This window comes from Podarcis erhardii (genome assembly GCF_964252035.2).
Source record: "Podarcis erhardii genome assembly, chromosome: 2".
Lineage (NCBI taxonomy): Eukaryota > Metazoa > Chordata > Lepidosauria > Squamata > Lacertidae > Podarcis > Podarcis erhardii.
This window is the reverse complement of record NC_138498.1, coordinates 103,085,509-103,109,915: the sequence shown is the minus strand read 5'-3', so window position 1 is coordinate 103,109,915 and position 24,407 is coordinate 103,085,509. Positions and strand designations below refer to the sequence as shown.

The window sequence follows — 24,407 nt, the reverse complement described above, 5'->3', positions numbered from 1 at the left end:
ATCAAAAATATGCTTCTTAAAGTATGAGTCAGCATCAGGACTGTTAGAACAGGAATAGCTCTCCTTTTATGGATGAGCTCAGCTATGCAACCTAACTAGATGAAGCATAACTTTCTAATTAAATTGGAGTGTGATGCTTGAAATGCACCAGGACTACTGCTGTTCCTGGCCAGCTTCCAACCCCCAAGTGCTGATCAGCCATAACTTCAACCAGCTGTGAATGCGCTGCCCCATATATATATATATATATATATATATATATATATATATATATGTCATATTTCTTGCACATTTCCTACTATGTTTCTTCTTGCACATAGGCTGCAGTGGCCGCTCTCTAGTAAATTCCTGATATGATTCTTGTTGTCCTTACTGCCTAAAAAACCCAGATTTAGGTTGCAGCAGCATGAAACTCTATAAAGAACCAAGCACATACTCAAGCAAGTAAAAGATGCCACTTGGAGCAAATCCGCATGACAATTTCTTACAAGTTGAGAAATCTCTGTAATTATTCTCTCACTTATTCTTAAATACGTAGGGAGAAGTAGAGATAGAGCTAAGTTTTTAATTTAAAAAATCTACTGAAATGCATTTTAGTGGGTGTTATGTACTCAGCTTGGATCCTAGAACAATAGGCAGGTAGGATCCTAGAAGGCAGCAACCTGATTGGTCTGTAGGAGCTGCCCAATCCAGCTCCAGGAGGAAGTGAATCAGCAACCTGATTGGCCTGCAGGAGCAGCCCAATCAGCCCCCAGGAGGAAGTGAATCAGCAACCTTTTTGGCCTGCAGGAACAGTCCAATCAGGCTCCAGGAGGAGAGTTGAATCAGTCAATCACATGGGACCCATTGTGTAAATAATGTATATATAGCCAGAGGTGAGCTCACTCACTGTTTACCATGAGCTGAAATAAAGATCGTGGAATCAACACTCAACTCCGAGTATATTTTAGTGGGGCTGTTTTACTACACTACAGTGGGGGGGGTATTTATCAGAGTTCAGTGATACATTTGAGCCAGGCAAAAACACTCAAAGGGTATGTCAAACAAAGCCAGTTGAGGAGTGTGGCCTAGGAAAGAGGATGTGACTGGGAATGGGGAGTGGCCTGGGAAGAGTCTCAAATGTCATACAAATGTCATACATGGAGGGTTCTCCCCGGTGTTAAAAGCACCAAGAACTGAAGAACTATTACCATTCTGATACCAAAGCTTACCACAGGTGTACTCCCATTACATTTCCATAAAAAGAACCTGGACAGAAGAGCACCTACGTAGAACGCAACATCAAAAAGTACTCATTTATCTTTGCAACTGTAAAATATAACAAGGGATGCCTACTGATTTCACCAGGAATGCCTGACTCCAAATCCATGCTCAGCCATGGAGTCGAGGCTGCTCCTCATCTGGAATTGGGATTCAGATGCTTCCCTAATTAAGAAAATTGCTAAAGGTTGGAACCAGATGGGCAGGGTATAAATAATAAATTATTATTATTTATTATTATTATTCGAAGGAGTGGAATTAGCTGTGAGTGGAGCCCTACCAATCCACATAGTCCACATAGTCCACATCTAATGGTCAATGGTGTCAAAAGCCACTAAGATATCTAGAAATACCAGTGAGGTTACATTCCACTCCCTTGCCTGAGCCAATCCATCTATCAATCCCCAAATCAGCTGGAAAGCCCAACCAAATAGAGGTCGGGATAGAAGAACCCCCCAGTGCAGAATAGGCAGTTGTCTGTTGAAGACATGCCAGCAGAGATGGATGAAAAAGGGGAGAGAGACAAGAGAATGCAAAAACCTGGAGGAACAAGTAGGCAGCCAGTGAGTGAAAGTTCATGTGAGAGAGCGAGGGGAAGTGACAGCTTTTCAGAAGGAGGAGGGGAGCCTGTGAGCTTCCAAACCTGCAGGAGGGGAAGGCTTCAAGAAAGAGAGTGGGAAAAGCAGCATCATAAGAAAAGGACACACTTCAATTTTTGCTGGAGAAGAAAGAAAGTGAAATTTCAGCCGAGTCATCATCACTGTGATGGACACTGCTCTGAGAGAGAGCTCCAAGCTGATGTGTTTTGTTTGGCAATAAACCAACCCCTTTTAATTAACCGGACTTGTGTGTTATCAGCTGCCACTCACAATAGATTAAGAAAATCAACATCACCCAGGAATATCAAGATATTAAGAAGGTTATATAGTTAGTTTTATATTTGTGCAAACACATTTGTATTTTCCATGTCTGTTATCCTTAAAAGTCTATTTATCATCACTTTGGCACTTTGCTTGGACTGGGAATGGGTGGTGGTGATGGAATTCTCAGCAGCAGCTGCAGGGAAATCTACTTACATAAACACAAACATGCCACTAACTGGTACCTCAAGGGGTTAAAAACCCAACCTCTGATTAAGTGAAAGCATCCTAAGGAGTTTAATTGGCCATGCTTTAGCCATGACCATCTGTTCAGCAGTGTTTGGCTACTCTTCACGAGAACTATTGATCAGCCGCTGCTGGAGAAGACATCATTATGCTACATTAGATTTATTTGGTTTAATGGAAAAACTAATTCCTTTAAATTTAATTACAGCAGCTAGAAATTAGTCCTTTGAAACTCTGAAATATTGCAGAATTGTTTTAGGCTCTTTCGTTACAGCTGATTTGATGACATTTATGACTTTTAAAAATTCTTTATTGCCATGTGATGGTTTTGTAATTAGTTTGTTGTTTTTTATATTTTATATTATCGTAGGGAATTCCTTGGAGCATAGTGCTCCAAAGAAGTGTATTAATGTATTAATAAATACACAAACATGTAATAATGAAATCTGATAATGAAATCTGATAATTACATTCATGACTTCATGCATATATATTTCACATATCCAAGTTCTTCAAACTGAGCCTTTCTGGCCCACATCTGTGCTGTTTATGAGATACTAAAGGTTACATGGATTAAAACATTTTAAAAATTTATTACATACAATCTGTCCTCTTAGTAACTGCGAGATGATTTGATCTCTCAAGTAATAGAATTTTATGCGTTCTTCTGACATTAGAAATTTAAAGGTAGCCAGCCATGCGAAGTCTGAGTTGCAGCAAAAGGAACAGTTTTGGCACACATTTAAGGGTAACACGCTTACGGCATAAGCTTCCATGGGAAACAAGTCACTTCATCAAATGCATGAAGTTCTTTTTCTAAGCACACATGGTGTTGAGGTGGAGGGAACTGTGAGCAACAAGGTCAGAGGGAAATGAAAACAAAACGGTATTGTCACTGTCCATCACTGTTTGCATTTCATCCACCTCTGGCTTCCCTGCTTACAATTTATGCCATAATAAATGAGATGCCACAAAACTGTTGTTTCTAGAGATCACGGTGTGCTATGAAGAATCCAGTTTGCAATCCTTGTTGTTAAGCAAGAATTCTCTAATCTCAGGCACGGGGGCTGAATGTAACCCTTTGGGCCTTTAGGTGGTCCTTGGGATTCTACACAGTCCATCCCACTCTCTCCTGAACATGCCCTTAGCCACCCTGATCCACAACCTCCTCAGCAATGAACAGTGATACTGATGTGTGCGTGTGTCTGTGTATGAAGAAACCTTTGACTTTTGTGTGGCTGGAATGCAGTCTTCTGTACAGGGGTGCCAACTTGAATAAAATATTGAGTCAGTGGCTCATGTGCTTCTGGCTTGCACTCTTTATAAGGATTTGAGGAGATAAGTTAAAGGTAAAGGTAAAGGGACCCCTGACCATTAGGTCCAGTCGTGGGGATTGCGGTGCTCATCTCGCTTTATTGGCTGAGGGAGCCGGCATACAGCTTCTGGGTCATGTGGCCAGCATGACTAAGCCGCTTCTGGCGAACCAGAGCAGTGCACGGAAACGGCGTTTACCTTGCCGCCGGAGCAGTACCTATTTATCTGCTTGCACTTTGATGTGCTTTCGAACTGCTAGGTTGGCAGGAGCAGGGACCGAGCAATGGGAGCTCACCCCGTTGCGGGGATTCGAACCGCCAACCTTTTGATCGGCAAGTTATTACCTCTCTATTATTGTCCATGCTGAGTCACTCAACCATTGCTACTGATTCCTATCTTTTAGCAGATCAAGATGATCAGGGGACAGCAAAAACGGCAAGGTTTTTAGTGGGGGCGATTAGAATAAGATCTATTATTTGATTATTGATGTAAACCTCCAAAATGTATTTTGTATAGTTAACATTTTATGTCTATCTTCAGTACATTTTATTTTATTTTATGGCTAGTGGCTGATGCAAATAAAGATTCTTCTGATTCTGTTTCTTGAATAAAATATTAGGGGAGGGGTGGCAGGGAAGCCCCACCCCGCATAATCAATCACATGACACAGCACACACACAGCATTTGAATGGGAATGCCCATCAACTTGGGGGAGGGACGTGCCCTCAAATATTTTATTGGGGTGGGGGCGAAGGCCCCTCGACCCCTAGGAGTTGGCTCCTATGCTTCTGAAGATTAGCTTTTAATCAGAAATGCAAACAATTCTTCGAGGAACTGTTACTATTTAAACCATTAGCATGAAGTAGGAACCTCGTCCAAGAAAATGATAGCAGCGCTTAGCCTCTGCTTCATTCATTCCTCATTCTCTGATTTTCTCTCTCTCTCATCTCAGAACTTGCAATGCTCATTAACTTGGAACGTCTGTCAAATACACTGGCGCCCCAGAAGATTGCATGATTGAGAGCCAGCGTGGTGTAGTGGTTAAGAGTGGTAGACACGTAATCTGGGGAACCGGGTTCGCGTCTCCGCTCCTCCACATGCAGCTGCTGGGTGACCTTGGGCCAGTCCCACTTCTCTGAAGTCTCTCAGCCCCACTCACCTCACAGAGTGTTTGTTGTGGGGGAGGAAGGGAAAGGAGAATGTTAGCCGCTTTGAGACTCCTTAAAGGGAGTGAAAGGCGGGATATCAAATCCTAACTCTTCTTCTTCTTCTTCTTAATGAGAAAAGTCCCCTTGTGTACCAGCTGCATGGCACCATTGCTCACAATATGTGGTGAATGTCACTGTCCATACAAACAGAGCTTCTATCTTTAAGACATAATGTATTTCCAGTTCAGTTATGGCAGACGGATCTGTTAAACCTCTCAGTAAGGTAAAGGTAAAGGGACCCCTGACCATTAGGTCCAGTCGTGGCTGACTCTGGGGTTGCAGTGCTCATCTCGCTTTATTGGCTGAGGGAGCCGACGTACAGCTTCCAGGTCATGTGGCCAGCATGACAAAGCCGCTTCTGGCGAACCAGAGCAGCACACGGAAAACGCCGTTTACCTTCCTGCCAGAGTGGTACCTATTTATTGTTGGGATACTGCCAGGGAGACAAAGGCCATCATGCCTCCACGTCGATTCCGGACAATCCATCGGTCTCCCGTAGGTACAGTATCAGTCAATTAGCGACACAAGCCTTAGAAACAGCATTCCACATTCCAGAGCTTGTGCACGCCCTCTGCAGAGTTCACACAATGAAAGATGCACTCAGGAGAGCATTATTTACAACTTTATTCAGCGTTGGTCAGAACAAAGGAAAAAAAACATGACTGCCTGCTTCGATGTCCAGGCGCAGAGAGAGACAACAACAGCTATAGACAAAACAGAAACATCCTGTGAACAGGAAATACGTAGGCTGTGACTCACAACAGCCTGTCCCCTTTTTAAGGTGGAACGGAATATCCTAACATTTATCTACTTGCACTTTGACGTGCTTTCAAACTGCTAGGTTGGCAGGAGCAGGGACCAAGCAATGGGAGCTCACCCCGTTGCGGGGATTCGAACCGCCAGCCTTTAGATCTGCAAGTCCTAGGCTCTGTGGTTTAACCCACAGTGCCACCCGCAATCAAGGCAGTAAATTTGGTCAATGATGCTTAAATGCCACCTTTTTTGGGTCATCAATACTGAGAGGGTGAACACTGGCGGAGGAACAGGGGTGCAGGGGCACGATCCTGGTGGGGTGCCATCACGGCTGCCCCCCCACTCTGGGCACCATGTCCCCGCGGGCGGTGCACCATCCCCCTGGGACATGCGCCAGCCACGCCCCCACCTGCTCTCTCTCTCCCCCCCCCCGCCGGAGCTTGTAGCTCTGCCACTGAGGGTGAGCTGCTTTTATTGATATTGATAATATGAGTCATATTACTGTGCATTTCTCTGAATATTTCTGACTAGTTGTAAGGCATTTTTCATGCTGTGCAATAAAGAAATGTTGATTGATTGATTGAATGATTGAGAGGGTGACCATATCCAATTGCCATATGTTAAGTGCATTGATTTAAAAAAAAACCACCATAGACCTGTCCCCTGCATTTACTGTTCAGTTCCTCTTGTGGATTCAAGGTAACAGAATTTTTAATGACCCCAGGAGCATATATTGACAAGTGGTATCAAGGGATTTTGCATAATAATGTCTTGCCGCATGACTATGTTTTTTCCTCTTTTAATACTGGTTGTTGAGGGAGAATGCAAAGCACACGTGATAAGGATTAGGGATTAGGTTCATGATAAATGATTGCAGGAGTATGCAACTGCTGGTTTTAATAAAAATAAAAAGAAGGCCAACAGCAGAATTGAGTATAAAAAGGATTAAAGTAACCTACTGAGATGGAAGGATCAACTCTGGAAGTCAGGGAAACGCATTCTCAATTTCACATCCAAAATTGCATTCTATTTCCTCTGCAGCTACTACAAGTCTGCTTCTCATATGTTCTGCACAGCTCCTTCTTCATTCTGCAAAGCTAATGTCGAAAGCTTCTTGCCATACCAGCGTAGGGGCGAGGGAGAAATGGAATATTGTTTGCATCTCAATGTGAAACTATCTGTTTCACAGTTCCTGCACTTCACGGAATCCGGCCAAAGTGTAGCAAAAAGCAAGAGAACATTTTAGGGAAAGTGCTCTCCCTTTTCTTTTGGTTCTTTATCTTGGACTGGGACATCCCTTCAAATAGAGGACACCTTCAAATGGAGAGTAGCCCATGAAACAGAGGGCTGTCCTCTGTAAAGCAGGACAAATGGGCACCTTAGATGGAAGATGGAACCCAACATTTCCAAGGGGTGATAAAACTGAGGTCCCTGCCGCCGCCGCCACCACCTACCCTCCAAGTAGCAGCCACTGAAACACAGGTTTTCCTTTAAACTTTTTGCTTCTTTCATCCACCTTTTGTTTCTACTGTACTTTTTTTCTTTCACCAGACCGTGACACAGTCATTGAAAGCTGGAGAATGGAGTGATAAGGTTATATTAGCCATATAATCATAGACTTGTAGAGCTGGAAGGGATCATCTAGTCCAGGTACCCCCAAACTTGGCCCTCCAGATGTTTTGGGACTACAATTCCCATCATCCCTGACCACTGGTCCTGTTAGCTAGGGATGATGGGAGTTGTAGTCCCAAAACATCTGGAGGGCCGAGTTTGAGGATGCCTGATCTAGCCCAACCCCCTGCAAGGCAGGAAGAGGAACAAAAGAACAAAGTACTTATTTTTTCCTGCATAGTTTAGATATAGTTTAGGTTCCTCTTTTTTAAAAAAATAAAAATGAAAAACCAACCCTGCTTAGCCTGTAAAGAATTACACTCCACTGCTTTTACTGCCTAATTCGACAACCAGGGCTAGTCGCAAGAGGGCAATTTTTCTTTAACATCTATTTAACATTCAAAGTGAAAAGCCCAGAAGTCTCCAGCATCTACTCTGGAGTTGACAGTGATGCTTACACTGAAGCCTGTTGAAAGTTAAAAGAGTAATTACAACCGTTACAGAGGGGTTCCAGGCTGCCACTTCAGTTTCTATGGCAATAAATGCTGGCTGTCCCCAAAATAGATTATGGTGCTTTACACTGGTCTTTGAAACAATGGTAATTCTACAAGCACTTCAGTGTGTGTGTGTGTATGAGAGAGAGAGAGAGAGAGAGAGAGAGAGAGAGAGAGAGAGAGAGAATCTTGCATGGTACTTAAGAGGTTTTCATTTTGTCTGAGGAGCACAAGAACTTAAGAAGAATCGTTCTGGTTCAGACCAAGGGCCTGTCTACTTCAGCATCCAGTTTCATCAAGAGTAGCCAACTGGATGAAGCCAACAGCGACAGCTCTGAGAATAGTCTGATCCCAGGCTGGCTCTGTCCTGTTCTCTTGGAATGCACTGTTCTTTGCTACAGAGTGTAGGATCAGTTACTTCCATCCTTATTCTCCCCTTCTCATCATTACATTTCTGATGGGGAACAGTATGTCAATATTACCTATTCAGGCTCAGATGAACTGTTGTGCTCTGTTGAACAGAGTCACACAGCCGATAGCTGAGGACAGGACAGCACTTCTTGCATGATTTGCTTTATTAGAATCATAGAATCATAGAGTTGGAAGAGACCACAAGGGCCATCGAGTCCAACCCCCTGCCAAGCAGGAAACACCATCAGAGCACTCCTGACATATGGTTGTCAAGCCTCTGCTTAAAGACCTCCAAAGAAGGAGACTCCACCACACTCCTCGGCAATATTATTATTATTATTATTATTTAGTTATTTAAAAGCATTTATAAACCACTTAATATTTTTAAAAAATCTCTAAGGGGCAATCAGGATAGATGGTAGAGGGGAAGGATATGCTGCTTGTATATCTGGAAGGCTGACAGTGTCTGTGGATTGACAGTGGCAGTAGGGTCCGCTACCTGGGGATCAGGGCAAACATTATTCATGCATTACGGCAGATTTCAGGTGCAGCTGTCAATAAATAGGTGAAGGAAGGTCCATCCCTTATATCCATGTGTATGTGCAGGCAGAAGCAACAAAATGTAGCAGATAAATTTGGACTCATGGATACAATTCACCATATCCTCTCACCCAGAACACACCCCATGTATTCTACTTACTTATTCATCTGCCAGCAACACATTGTAAGGATGCCACAGTTAATAAGACAATATCTGTGTGCATTTCCGCTTACTGTAAGCCCTGGCCCTCAGCTTTCCCCTTCAATATCTCCTGAGATGTCAACATTGGCAAATTAGAGGAACGTAATTTGAACACTTAGCTACTGTTTGTGATACACACGGGGCCTCTAAAGGAAATGTTTTAGTAGCTTTTTAACCTTGTAGCATTTCAGGAAATAAATGGAGAGGAAAAACAAATTCAGCAAGCAGCCAGTAACCTATGGTAACAAGCATGTTAAACTATTGCTTTCTCAGCATTAGGCTGAGAACTCAGGCCCCAATTTTGCAATAACGAAATGATGATAAAGCCTAAGTACTTAGAAATAGCATAGTGCCCCCCCCCACCGCAGCTGTTAGTCTATTTTGGGCATCTCAGCATCCTTGGGTATTGACCCAGGGGTGGAAAACATATTTAGAGAAGATAGAGAGTTCAGATCTGCTAATGTAATTCAGCAGCATGGCTTGTTAGATCATTAGGAAAAGCTGAATCTTTGACTGAAGTTGAGTTGGTGTATACAGCTTTTTCACAAAGCAAGTGGACACTCCCATATTGGGAGCAATGGGTGTTATCTGGCTTCAGCTCAGTGCAGAGGCAGATTTAGAGGAGCACGACTGGTTCTGTTGCATTGGGTGCAGAGCCTTGGGGCCGCCACAACTATGATGTAGACTGGAAGATGAGAGGCAGGAGGCACAGGGCACTGCTGGAATTTGAGACCCCAACGCCCACCGATTCTCAGTGTAACCAGACTTCAGAACCTTCACCCAAGTTGTCATCATGTCTGTTTCACTGCCTGGAGAACACCCCCCCCCCACAAAAAGCCAGGGTGCAGCCTGGGCATGGCAGCACCAGAGAAATCCGTTATTAATGGCAGCCCTTTCCACCACATTGTTCTGCAATGAGACTATGGACTCACGGGGAGTGCCACACATGCCAACCCAAAACTCTCACAGAGGAATCGCAGAGATTCCATAAGTGTGGAGGTAGGCTATCTAAAAAACATCCTCCAGAGATGACTAGCCACCAGCAGTCCAAACCTCACCTGAACATGATGTGCCAGGACAATGAGGTGATCGAATCACTACTTCTCCCAAATAGCAGATTCAACATCATCACCAGCATCATCATCTGCTCTGTAGCAACAACTATTTCCTGCCACATTTTTCAGGCCAGAGATATAGTGAGACAGCCATGTGGTTTCCATGATGGCCATGAAGTCATGAGTTGGTCTATACAAGGCACCCTTGCATGCCCCAACCTGTCCCAGCCTGGGGATTCTCTGAGACTACCTCTTCTAGCTTGGACAGCTGATCAGAGGAATACAGCAACAGAATCCTGTTTTGTGTCTCTTTACCCAACAACACTGAACATGTCCTTGCATCTAATTCCAGAGCAGATCTCCCATTAAGGGAGATGGAATTGTTCATGGATGACAGGGACCCCAACCCCACATGCAATTAATTGCCACAAGAGGTGGTGGGTGGCCAATAAACTGGAATGATCCCCCCCTTAATCAAACAGCTTGCAGGTCTATGATAACGAATGATAAAACTCTATTTTCAGGCCACGAGTACATGCAACATTGGCTGTGTGGCAGCTCTGTGCCTTCTCGTCCTCCCACTCCCATTATATTTAGTAAAGTAATGTCATATCATGTGTTTTGCCATAGTAAACATTGTAAGAGGGAGAGAGAGGAGAAGGAGGTGGTGGTGGAAGGCTGCTGCCTGCAGTAATTGTAATATGCAGTTCCAGACAAGTTTAACAGAGAGTGAATCTGCTGGGAATAGCAACTATGCCATTCATGCTTTGTTTGTGAGCTGGACTGAATGGACCCTGGTCTGACCCAATGTGGTAATTCATGTGCTTTGTTCCCTCCGGCCTCCTCTAGAAGAGCTAGTCTGGAGTTTGTGGGTCTATGTCAGATATAGCATTAGAGGCATGCTGCTCGTACATCGGCAAGCCCTGCCATTGTCAAATGTCCAAACTGACCTCCCATTTCTCTCTTCTACTGGGCTGGTGAATGTTACAGTTTCCCAAGCTTATTCTTCAACTTACTGGAGCAGGGTTTCCCAAACTTGGGTCTCCAGCTGTTTTGGGACTACAATTCCCATCATCCCCAACCACTGGTCCCGCTAGCTGGGGATGATGGGAGTTGAAATCCAAAAACAGCTGGAGACCCAAGTTGGGAAACCCTGCACTAGAGAATGCCAAAGTTCCAGATCACCAGCAACGTTACTATAAGATGTTAATATTGTTTTCTACACTGAAATGTCAAGATACATTAAGTAGCTTGTGCTTATAGTCATGGGTTCTTCCTCCTCCTCCCCCCTACCCAAAAGCACAGTTTTGTGTCTTTTAGAATGAGAATGCAGGACCAGATGTTACACAACACAGCTGAGCATTCAAGGTGAATGACATAACAGGAGGCTCTTGCAGGCAGGAATACTCCGATACATCATGGTTTGAAACACAAAGTCAAACTCATTCCCCAAGGTCATTCATTCAATGATTCTGTGGAAAAAGCCCATAATTAAATTTGCCCTCTACCTAGTCCAGAATCAAACTATTAATCCTCCATGGTGTGTGTGTGTGTGTGTGTGTGTGTGTGTGTGTGTGATTGTGTTACCATCTTTTTCAATATTTTAAAAATGTGAATACTGGAAATCCTCATTCCTGAATGATTCACATTCTAATTCTGACTACCTCACTCCAGGAATGTAACCATAGAATCTGCACATTGATTATAGCTACCACAGAGTCTGAGCAGCATCTATGTCAGGGATAAGACACTACAGATGTGGAGACCCACAGGAAGTCTAACAATTGTCAGTAAAATACATCTGGCTGTTTTTTCTCCCTCTATCTTATTTCTCACAGTCCCATCAAATCCCTGCTGGAGATCCCATGCTTTTAAATTCTTGGGAATAGTTGGGCATTGAAAGGAAGGAATGTGGTATTGAAGGTACCCACCCAGGAAGCTAAAAGAATCAAGCTGTCGACTCCTTTAAAAAAAATTGTTTCTTTATTACATTGTCTGTAGCTGGTTTTGGTTGGGGACACTTATTCTTAAAGTTCTAGGTGTGAAGCAATGTATGGCTTTCCTTGGTTCCGTATTTCAAGCTGAATGCTTCAGTGGTCCAACATTATAAGATGCAATGCTATGGCTCTATACCGCAGGTTCCTCTGAGCCACAGTAATTTATATGACCTTTGTGCCAATAGAGACATACCTTCATCCACTGGGGGATAAAAGAATTTATGCCTATGGAGAAATGCCAATGGAAGAGACTGGGAAAGTACAGCAAGTGATACAGCCAGGGCTGTGAGCTTTGATTAAGTCTACCTCTTTTTATCCATCTGTGATTGAGACATCATTTAGTCACATTGATTGGTAGTGATTCCAGCCCGACAACGAATGGATTGAAAATCGTTTTGCACAAAAGTTATTTCCCTGTTTTCAACTATTAAACTCTGTGCGTTTGGGAAGTTTCTGCATTGTTCTTGGTTTTTGTGGGGGGTTTTTTGGCAATAGAAAGCCTGATATTTCTGCATTTTTACCTTTCGTTCTTTTAAACCCCCTTTTGATCACACCAATTTCTTTAGCTTGGCATCATCTCAGAGAGACAGTGGATCATTTTCCGTTACATTATGTGGAATCATATTATGCTGCATTGGCATTATGGTGGCATGGCTGTTTTTTTAAAATCCTTTTGGAAATGGTTCCACATCTCTATTCTCTAAAGCCCTCCCTAGGAATATAGTGGAACAAACTGTGATAACTGTGATTTAATTATTCATCGGTAGAGCAATCCGAGTGAAAATCTTCTTCCAAGCAGTATCTGTGAGTTGTACACAGTTGGCATCCCTCCACTAACACAGTGGAGGCATTGATCAACATAACTGGGAGGGAGGCAATTTTTGCTAATTTCCCTTACCACCTGCTGCTCCCTACACTAACAACCACTAAGGAACAATGTGGGAGGTGACATGGCAAGAACTGTGAGAGGAGGAAGAACGTCTGAGAACTGCCTCCCAGTTTTGTTGATGGAAGCCTCTGCTGGACCAAGAATCTCCCACCATGGAGGGTCAGCAGTTAGAAGCAGCTAGACATGTAAGGAGTCAGCAATTTTTGTCTAATCCTTTGTAGGTTATCACCAGTGCTTTTTCCATTCCACTGCAGTTCAGCTTCTGCTAAAACCTATGTTGTTCATCTCATCATTATTTACATAATGTCTGTGGACTAAAACACAAACAAAATGGCAGTGAACGCCACTGGTATTTGCTTGCATGATTTGCGTTCCTGATCCCCAATGAGCTTTTAAATTGCATCAGTTTTGTTTCCCATTTCCATTTCTGATGGTATTTTCCAATATCCCTAGATGAAATCGTATGTGCATTGTTCCTGAGTTAAAATTAACCCCTTGAAAGGGATTTTCAGCCTCTTCATGCAAGTAAACCCAAATGAGCTTAATGCGACTTCCATCCTAGTACATATGCATAAGATAACAGCTTTTGGTTTCACCACCGTTGACTCAGCAAGCAACAAATGCCCACATCTCTCTTGGTCTTTCTCTCTGAAATGTTCTTCCCTGTGCAGCCTTGTCAATCTAAGAAGTGAACAGAACAATAAGCCCCTCCTACATTTTTACAATCAGGGCAGAGCTAATGAGACATGGCACAGCTGCCAGAGAGACTCGGCAGGCATCAATCAGCACCACCACAAGAGACCCAATTGATACCTGTTGTCAACAGAGTGAACCAGCCTTTTCCACTGTCACAGCACAGTTCTTTTCCTCTCTACATCCTGTTCTTCCAACTGTTTATCTTCTGTCTTTCATGAAAAAGTGAATTCCACCCGTTCATTTCCTTATAATTAATCTGATTTTCTGCCCATGCCTCAGTGTTCACTAGGAGATTGTGGAGTTGATGCAGAAACTCCATCTGGAAGAATTATATTAGTCACAGGCAATTCCTTTCCCCACCACAGATAATGAGGATGTCCTCCTTGGCTCCAATCCTTGTTGAGCAGATATTATAAAAATAGATGATGTAGCAAGGAACATCACCCAGGGATAGACAATAGAACTCTGGGTACAGATGAACTGTTGGACTCGTGCATTTCTATCTTGGTACTAATAAGGTCTACCCATTGCCCTAAGCATGGTCATCTGTGAGTGTGCCAGTGCTGTAGATGAGCTGGGCGGACTGCTCACAGGCAACAGGACTGAGATACTGTGGTTGGGTGGCAATGGGCCAAATGTCAGGTGTTGTTGCACATGCCAACAGGAGATCAGAAGTTGAGCAGTTCTAAATGAGCTTGAAGATAAGTTGGATGGTCACAGAGCATCACAGAGAAGAAATGGCAGGTAAAATAGTCTTTGAAAAATAACACCGCCAGTAGCAGATAGTATCCACTGGTGGGTTCTCTGCAGAGGCTGGAAGAGCACAAGTCTCATTTGGTGGGGAGCACAGCACACATTCAGTAAGAAAGTAAGAAGGGAACTGCTGGATCAGGTCAGTGGCCCACCTTCTCCAGAAGTCCTATTCTTTCAGTGGCCAGGCGGATGCCTTTTGGAAGCACAAAGGCAGGACCCGAGCACAACAGCACTCTGCCCACATGTAATTCCCAGCAACTGGTATTCAGAGACATACTGCCTCCAACTCTGGAGGTAGGACATAGCCACTATCCTGTATGGATTTGTCTAATCATCTTGGAAAGCATCCATCATTAACTCTTGTGGGACCAAATTCCATAGTTTAACTATGTGATATGTCTGCCCCGAATCTCCCAACATTCAGCACCATCAGATGACACTGAGTTGCAGTATTATGAGAGAGAACCATAAGAACACAAGAAGAAGAAGAGTTTGGATTTGATATCCCGCTTTAGCACTACCCTAAGAAGTCTCAAAGTGGCTAACAACCTCCTTTCCCTTCCTCCCCCACAACAAACACTCTGTGAGGTGAGTGGGGCTGAGAGACTTCAGAGAAGTGTGACTGGGCCAAGGTCACCCAGCAGTTGCATGTGGAGCAGCGGGGAAGCGAACCCGGTTCACCAGATTACGAGACTACTACTCTTAACCACTACACCACACTGGCTCTCAGCCTCAAGTCCCATGCAGTCCAGCATTCTATTCTCACAGTGGCCAAGCAGATGCCTATGGGAAACATGTAAACAGGATGTGAGCACAACAGCACTCTCCCCCCACTTGTGATTTTCAGGAACTGCTAAAGAATTGAATTGAACTGATTTTAAAATGAATTGATTTTAGAATGCCGTGTTAATTTTACTGTTGTTAGCTGCTCTGAGCCCGGCTTCGGCTGGAGAGGGCGGGACATAAATAAAGCATCATCATCATCATCATCATCATCATCATCATCATTATTATTCCCCAGTTCTGACTAGCCACTTTCTTTGCATCATACATAATTCTATACACTTCGTTCACATGGATGGTTGACTAGCCATATATGGAGGGTCACAGGCTAGGCACCTCTGCTCTATCATATTTTCTCCCATTATTCATCTTTCTTCTAAGCTAAAAAGCCTCAGTGATTGTAACCTGTCCTCATAGGCAGCTGCTCCAGCCACCTGATCATTTCCAGCTCTACAGTATCCTTCTTTAACTGCTTTTCAATTCTGGTCACACTGCAAATTTGCTTGTGCACGTCTACCATCGGGAAACGCACAGCCCCTTGATAGACTTTGACAGTCTCCATCCACAAAGTCATGCATGGTTCACCTTACATACTTGGAATTAGATAATTAGATACTTGGGATTCGAATTTCTTTTTCCATTTTATGTGTGTCAATATGAGCATCTAGGTGAGCTTGGAACTGCAAGAATGCAGCAACGTGTGTCTGTTCTCATGGATATCGATCTGACAGATGACATTCTCTGCTTCCATTCATAATCCTGGCTGCCTGCCTAGGCAGACTCAGAGCATCTCCAAAATCAGATATAAATGAGCGCCCATGCTTTCTGCTTTGACATCATTCAGGTGCCATGGAAAGCCTGCAACAATTTTTAAGCTCACCTGAAATAAACTGTGAGAGTGGCAATGCAAGAGAGAATAGGATTAGAAGAGACCAGAAGCCCAGAGTCTATTTCTGGCACTCACCTTGCATCAAACTGTGACCTCTGGTGATTCAATTCACTGCTGCATAATATGCCTTGCTTGGAGCATAAAAAAAACTTTGCCTCAACCGTAAATGCAATGCACAGTGCCTAGATAAAAGGCACTTGCTAAGTGGAAGTTAATGTAAATAATGATGCTGCAACATTTCACTACAAGGCACAGAAGAAAAGCAATATGAAAGGTGGGAAAAGGGAGGAACTGTTCCTTGAATCTCTTGTAGATATATCTGAGGAAAGATCTGCTTTTGTAATTAATCACTTGGCACCAAAGTCCTGGATGTGCTAATGCTAAATGCACATAAGGGCTTTGCTGAAATGCTTTGGGAAGCAATCGAAACAACAACACCGTGAATGCTTGTTTGCTAATCCCAGAGCCTGAACTTTGTAATTCACCTAGCTTTTTGTCAATATGGATGCTGAAAGACATGCTCATCACCTTAGTGCAAAACCTCACACTCAGCCATACTCCAAAGCTTATATAACTGCAAAATCATTTTGAAGAAGGAAAATGAAAACCCAAAGTATGCTTATCTAAGCATGAGTGATTGACTGATTAGTTGCAATCACAGCATTATACCAGGAGTTGTGTAGAAAATTATGGCATTCCAACAAAGAAAAGTATATGGCTTTCTAACACCAGCGTGGATAAATTGTGCAAGCGAAAGTCAAAATAAGATGAGCGTTCTTCCAGAAAGCATATTATGTATTGCATCAAACCGCTAGTAAAAGGCTTCACTGTTTCCTCTATTTTTTGAGTGTAAGGTAACTTCATCACAGAATCTTTATGCTGATTATATTAAGCAGCTTTTTGTTGTTGTTGGTTGGTGTTGCAAATTTAAGAGCATATGCCACTGGTCTGCTTTTCATTTTAACCCCTGGTATGGAAGCCAGCACCCATTGGGGGCATAGCTCTCAACCTTCCCCTTTTTTGCAGGAAATTCCCTTATTCCAGCGCTGTTTCCCGCTGCTTCCTGCTGCTATCCCAGATTGTTAGATATCCCGTAGATTGTCCCCGGGACAGGTAAGGCTGCTGATCCCTTATTTTCAAATCTGAAAGTTGACAGCTATGATTGGGGGTCTCCTAATAGAAATTTTACCAAGTTCCTGTGGATGGTTTCAAAGCGACTCAGAATACTCTTCTCCACACATTGCACTTCTGTATTGACACCTTTGGTTCTGATTGTACTGTTTCTCTTTTCTAGCTAATCAAGGTTCCTTGGTCATCCTCATCCCCCCCCCCACAAGTCCACCTTCCGCAAATCATCTCCTGAGCCACCAAAGTGCTATCCTTACATCACTTGCTACTACTAGCTAACCAACACCTTACTGCTCCTTCCTTAACCAACCAGGTTCTCACAAAGAATCTTTGCACATTTCAGGGTGGTAGCTGCATGCATTTCTTTACTTATTAAATAGTGCACATTGTTTTTATGGGTATTATTGGGCTGAGGTGTGGGGAGAACTGATTGTGGTTGCTCCCTGGTGAGGGGTGGAGCGTGTGAACCCCCCTGCTTTCAGTGTGAACTTAATTTGGGGAGATAGCAGCAGATGTGAGAGGAGTAGTAGTAGGAGTAATAATAATAATAGTAGTAGTAGTAGTAGTAGTAATAATAATAATAATAATAATAATAATAATAATAATAATAATTGCAATTTATAAATACACACTTGCATATCTGGTTGGTGGTTTTTGGTTGTCTCTGCTGTATTTCTGCATTTTGATCTGCTGGTAGTTTCAGTTTATATTGATATTTAAGAGGTTCTTATCTAGTCATTCTGTGCAACATATTATTAATATTATTATTATTAGTAGCAGCAGCAGCAGGAGTAGTAGTAGTAATAGTAGCATTACTGTTACTATTATTATTTCTGTTCAGTTCCTTAGCTATTTCATGACTCTGTACTTATCACATATAAATCATACCCAGAGCCTGGCTGGAAAACAGCTCTGAACTCTACCTCTGGGTCCTTAGATTCTTTCTTTTTTTTCCTTTTTAAAAAATATTTTCATCAGTAGCTTCAGGAAGCAGTGCAGGAAATGAACTGAAGGAGATGGAAATAAACCTACTGAGAGATCTAATGAGGGGTGGGGGGAGGGAAAGGTCTAGGCCAAGCATTGGTCACGGCAAATTGTAATCACAGTGTCCAGCTTTTCTTGGGTATTATCATTTTAATCTCCACATATACCGATTCACAAACACAAAAACCCTCATGAAATAGCTAAACCCTTCCCGATAAGGCTCAAGCCTGGAGCTCTGTTTTATTTTCTTCCAAAGAGATGGCTTATATAAGATGCTCTCCCCCTAGAGAATCTCTGTTAATTATCATCCTTATCATACACATATTAAAAATAGCAAAGTAATCCTTGTGTTAAGTGTTTGCGTTCTCACTGAAATACGTACTTCTAACAAATCCCTAATTAATTGTAGGTTTGCTGGTTTAATGAGCAATAAAAGAACATAAATAAAGCCAGGCACTGCATCACCCAAGCATTAAAACCAGCTGTGGAGATTTTACACTCAGCGCATGGGTGAACTCAGCCCACAGGGAGAGTCTTGCCAACAAGCAGGTTACCTAATGAGCTTCCCCCAGTCCTTTCTGACAATAAGAGACCCACGGAGCAAATGTTGTTTCGTAAAAGGGATTTTAAAGTGTGGCCTTTACAGAAGGCAGGAAGCAAAGATTTGAAAGAGAGCTGAACAGAGGAATGGCATCCATGGAGCAGTGTTTTCTGCTGGTATAATGATAAGACTCCATCTTAGAGACCAATTGTCATACAGTTTTTGATGTAATCTCTACCCCCACCTACCCCCAATCTGGGGTTTCCTCTCCACCTCTTTGGAATTGTACTTCTACATACATATCAACTTGATAATGGCCGTGTTTGCATGTCATGCTAAGCCAAACAATGTCTTAGAGCAAACATGTGGCTCATGGGAAGGAGATCATAGCTGTTTTGCTCCTCTCCAGCCCCTTTAGCTCAGCCAAGATTTCCCACAATAGTTAATTCAAGTTGTGCGCATTCCCACTGGAGGCTGTGGCTGGCTTCAAATACAATTGCTTGGAATACTTCCTAGCAGTGGTTCACCAAGCAGACCTGGCTGCTTTCAGTGTTTCACACATAATACTAAATCATAGTTTGCCTGGCCTAACTATAGTTTGTTTGAATGTGTGAACCTAGCCCAGCAGACTCACTATAGTTTGTTTTCTGTCAACAAATGTCAGAGGTCCAGTTTTTTTGGGAAATGATATACAATGAACTGAATAAAATGTATAAAATAACCTTTTCTTACCCCCCCCAGCTTTTCTTTTAGGGATTCTAGGTGCTGAAATTCCAATGGATCAGAAAAGACTATGTATGTATGCAACCACTGCTGCTTGGATGTTAATGGCCCAGAAATGGAAAGAACACAGAGTCCCTACCAGAGAAGAATGGCAGATTAAGTTGATGGACTATGCCAAACTGGCAAAAATGACCGAAAGAATCAGGAACCAGGAAGATCAAAATTTTTATAAGGAATGGGGAAAATATACAATTTACCTTAAAAACCATTGCAAACAATTAAAATCATTAGTAGGATTGGAATAACACTTGTAGTTCAATGTTGAATTTTTGGGTATAATGGAGATTTAAAAGATTTGGATTAATAGAAAAGATGCAGGAGGAAAAGCTTAATATAAGGACCCCCAAAGGGGAGGAGGGAAGTCCAGGAGATTCTTTGGAATTCTCTTTTTATGTTGGTTGTTGGATAATTGACTGTAAATTTCTAAAACCCGAAAAAACTATATATATATTTTTTTCAACACACACACACACACACACACACACACACACACACACACAACTTTAACATAGTGGTCCTTCAAAAGCTGTCTGATATTAAGTATCTATTCCTGGATCGTCTCATACGTCCAGCAGTGGCTTACCATACAGTCTCAGGCAGAGGTCTTTTACATCACCTACTAACTGGATATGCCAAGGGTTGGATCTGACGCTTTCTGCATGCATGAATGTAGGCATATCCTGTACCACTGAACTGTATCACTGAGCTGGAGTGGGACTATTGTCGTTTGTTCTTTTTCTCTTTGCTGTCTGATGCTATAGAGAGAGGGAGCCATGCTGGAGTGCTCCCTGTGTGTTTATATGTAAATAAAGTAGATTAGCCAAAATGCTGAGTTGCTGAGGTCTGTCACGCAAGGTGCGCAAACTCTGCGGATCCCTAAGTGTGCTGGTTGGCATCGGTTGCTGTGATGTTTGGGCTGAAGAAAGCTTATGAAGCTCCCGAACGATCAACCAGGAGGGAGGGAACATGCCAGTCAGTCATGTGTCTCTGCCAGGGTCCTACTCGAGTGTAGGCTGAACTCCTGATAGAGGGTGGATGGCCATCTGTCATGGATGCTGTAGCTGAGATTCCTACATTGAAGGATGGGACTAGATGACCCTCGGCCCCCTCCCCTTCTACAGTTCCATGATTCTTAAATGGTATGCCCATCTGGAAGCGACACAGTAATTGTGACCAACTGGCACTGAGCGGGAGAGGGACTATGGTGGCTAGTATTAATGAGATCTTCAAGGACATGTAGACCTCCCCATGCTGCTGTAACCTAGTTATCACATTGCTCCTCTATCCTTATCCACAGAGACTCGGGATCCTTTTGCTCCCGGCGCCAATATTTCACAGTTTTGCTCTGACTATGTGATCTGTCTCCAGTTGTCACATGATAATGCAAGCAGCCAGCACAGCCTGAGGTGTGGGCGATTTTTTTTTAAAAAAAGATGTAGGGCAGGAGACAGAATGGTGTGCAAGCCCAGCTCTCAGGCAGGAGACTGCAGCTGTGATGGAGTAAACCCAGAATTAGCAATCCCTTTGAAGTTATCCTTCTGCCTCTTCATTTCCCTAATTCTCTCCTTTATTCTCTCCTTGGCTGGGCAGCAGGGTTATTAATCAGAACAGCAATGCCCACTGTGTTCTTTTGAACTGTGGAATATTTCTCTCTTTTTTGACTTTGAGGAGGAGAGAGATGAAAAAAAGCGAGGAAATTAATCTATTCATGAAACAAATATAATCCTCGTCTCCTGGGAATGAATATGTAAATCTGAAAAGGAAAGTACCAAATGACTGAATTTGCTCTAAAAAAAGAGATGCACTGCTGTGCATTTGGAGGACAAAAAGAAGAAGAAGGGAAATCTGTAAGCATGCTCATATAAAAAGGAACAGTCAATGAATATTAGGCGAAAAAGTGATATATCAGAATCATATCATTCTCCTTTAGTTCTTCAGCCTTGTCTCCTAAGGTGCTGTGGGACTACAAAACCCATCATCCCCAGACAGCTTAGCCAATGGTCAGGGATGATGGAGCCGTAGTTCAACAACATCTGGGGACAGAGGCTGAAGAGTAATGCCTTAGTATATAAATCATGACATTGCATGAACTTGATGGAAGGGAACAAGGAGGTTCAATGGCTAACCTATCAGGTTCTCTTCACTCTTCCTGCCCTCCTCCCCGAAAAAATCCATAAAATAGCCATTCTCAACCTTGTGCCCTCCATATGTTTTAGACCAACTCCTATCATCCCCAGCCAACATGGTCAATATTCAAAGGGTGGTAGGAATTGCAGTCCAATAATTTTTGAAAGGCACTAGGTTGGGGAAGGTTGCTATTGAAATGTGGCCTGTCACTGGTTCCCAAACTTATTTCGTCCACTTGAAAACTGCTGAAGATCTTGCCAAATCACTTAATGTTTTCCCACCTGTTGCAGCAATTTTAATGCACCGTGTTAGATGCTATATGATTTCTAAACCTATTATTATTATTATTATTATTATTATTATTATTATTATTATTACTACAAACACACTGCAGACCACTGCAAGCTGACAGCCTGCAACTTGGGGACTCCTAGTCTATGTGGCACAAATTTTGCTCACATATACCTTTTACACTTGCCTCAACTCTCATGGTCGCTTCAGCTTTATTTATTTTGTTACATTCTCCAAGCTCAAGATGGCTGCTCCCCGTTTTATTTTCACAACCTGGGAGGCAAGTTGGGCTCAGAGATAGCGACTGGCCCAGTGAGCTTCATAGCTGAAGGGAGATTTAAACCCAGGTCCTGGTCCAACGCTCTAACTACCCACATCATGCCGGCTCTCATCTAATTCTTTCACTTATGCAAGCCTCCTCAGTTCTATTTTAATTTAAATACTTTCCATGTGGAAAAATACTGTGGCTACTCCCTTCCAGAGATTAAGAGACTATAGAGAAGAAGGGCGGATGAAGGGTTCTGCACGTCACTAAAAAAAGATAATATTTGCCCACACACTGCCCCTTCCATCACCATTTAGTCCTGGAATATTCACAGTTGAGTTTTGGCACCAAATGCCAGTGGGAATAGCTCCATCAACAGCCCACTGGAAAAATGCTACCACAAAAACACACCCGTAGAGATCAGCCGGAAAGTGGGTATTTGCAGAACAAGAGATTCCAACAAGAAAGGATACTAATAAAAAGGCTTAATGCAAATTTCACTGAAATAGGGGCAGGGGCGCAGGAAGAGACTCTCAATGCCACAATTCATTTTCAACAAAACTGTCAACATGCAGGGAGGTAGGAGGAAGATCAGTCGTCCTTTTGCTTCCTTCTTATATTGACATTTCTGTGTTCTTTGCAACGTAGGCTCCCCATGGCAAGCTCCTCTTGGTTCATCACAAAGCTGCTTCACTCTCCTTTTCTAAGTCTGCCATGAAGAGCTGCATGCTGGGTGACTGATGATCAAATTCCACCCCAGCTTCACCTCCCTGGCTCCTCCTTTCCCATCTGACTGTCCTCTGCCTGATCACCACTACTCATTGTCAGACCCTGGTGCCTGGCCCTGTGCCTGGCTTGCTGCGCAACAGAGGCTGTCAAAGCCCTCTGGCCAGAGGCTGTCACCTCTGTACGCACTGCTGATGTTATACAAAATTAGTTCTGCAAACAGCTATTCCTGAAAGCCCTTCCTCTAACAGCACCATCCTCTTGATGTACAGCATGGCGGAGCACATCCCATCTCTTAGGCAGCTAGACAAGAGTGAACAGATAGCGTACAAGCCAGCTGCAGAGTCAGAGTTTAGTAGCAATGCTGATGAGATGGCATGTAAGTTGTCACACTCAATATCCTCCCACAAGAATACATGCAAAATAAAGCCTGTGGGAAGCACCCATGAATCATCACCGTTGAAAGGCTTCCTTGTTATTCTCCTGAAAATTAAACCAATGTACAGGCCAATGCCATAGTAAGAGTAGAAATCCACATGGGTACACTCATATACAAACAGCTGTTATTCTCCTGGAAAACAGGGCGTCTTACCTGGCACGCATTGTACAGAAGCTGGTGTTCAAATTTCTTGATACCCAAGATGTTCTGGAACATCTCATACAGTTGTTCCTTGCTGAGAATCAGCTCCGAAGCAGCACTCGCAGTCATCCTGGCTTGTGCTTTGCGAGGATCCTCTTCACCGCGATAGATCGCATCGAATTTTGCCATCCAGGAACTCAGAACAGTCTCCTTGCTGAGGCCATCGATCTCGGGGAGACTTCGGACCCTCTTTTCAATATGTTTCTTGAAGACTTCCCGAGAGTCGTTGGCCGAGAAACCACCACTCTGAACCATTCTGGCAACACGGTCACTTTTCAGAAACACCTGCAAGTAAAACAATAGAATAAAATGAAATCTCGATTCCCCTCTTGGCTGTTTCAGAGCATGCTGGCTGTGAAATGACTGGAAGCAAATCACATTAGGAAATACTGTCTAGTGGCTTATGCACTGGACAGTATGCACTAGACAGTAGTCAAGGAATATAGCATTCCACCCTGTGTTTAAAGCTATACCCAATGAACTGGAATAGTAAGCCATGACTTTTTTTCAGATGGGCACCATTGCCATTATGAAAGAACAAGGGAGAACAAGGGAGGTGTTCACTGTGAGTTCCGGCACCTCTTTTCCCTAGAAAAATAGCACTGAGTACACAGCATCTATACTTTGCAAACCTTTTCTTTTTTTAAAAAAAAGAAACAAGAAAAAAGGACATATTTTTCTTCCCAACGAGAACTTTGGCAGCCATGTAAGCAACCATCAGGAAATGGAATGACATTTTAAGCTGAACACAGATTTTGATAAAAGTCACTACATAATCAGATTCAGGCTCTGCTATTCTCTTTCTCTCTCAGGTGCAATTCAAACATGACAAATGCCCGACAACGCAAGTCTTTCAGTGTAGGGGAAAGTGTGTAAATCACATATCTTGTCACTTATAAACCGCACATCCATCCATTCATTTTGCTGTATGTGCCTGTGCTGGGAAACTGGCCCATGTACC

General features: G+C 43.1%; 1 protein-coding gene across 12 annotated transcripts in view; it reads right to left on the bottom strand.

The window, feature by feature from the left end:
- Positions 1-24,407, bottom strand: part of CADPS (calcium dependent secretion activator) — a 336,635-nt gene that overhangs the window by 231,929 nt on the left and 80,299 nt on the right. For all 12 annotated transcript variants that reach the window (XM_081852319.1, XM_081852323.1, XM_081852328.1 and 9 more), the window contains exon 3: positions 23,399-23,731. In XM_081852319.1, the coding sequence (XP_081708445.1) occupies positions 23,399-23,731 (333 nt within the window). The remainder of the gene's footprint in view (positions 1-23,398; positions 23,732-24,407) is intronic.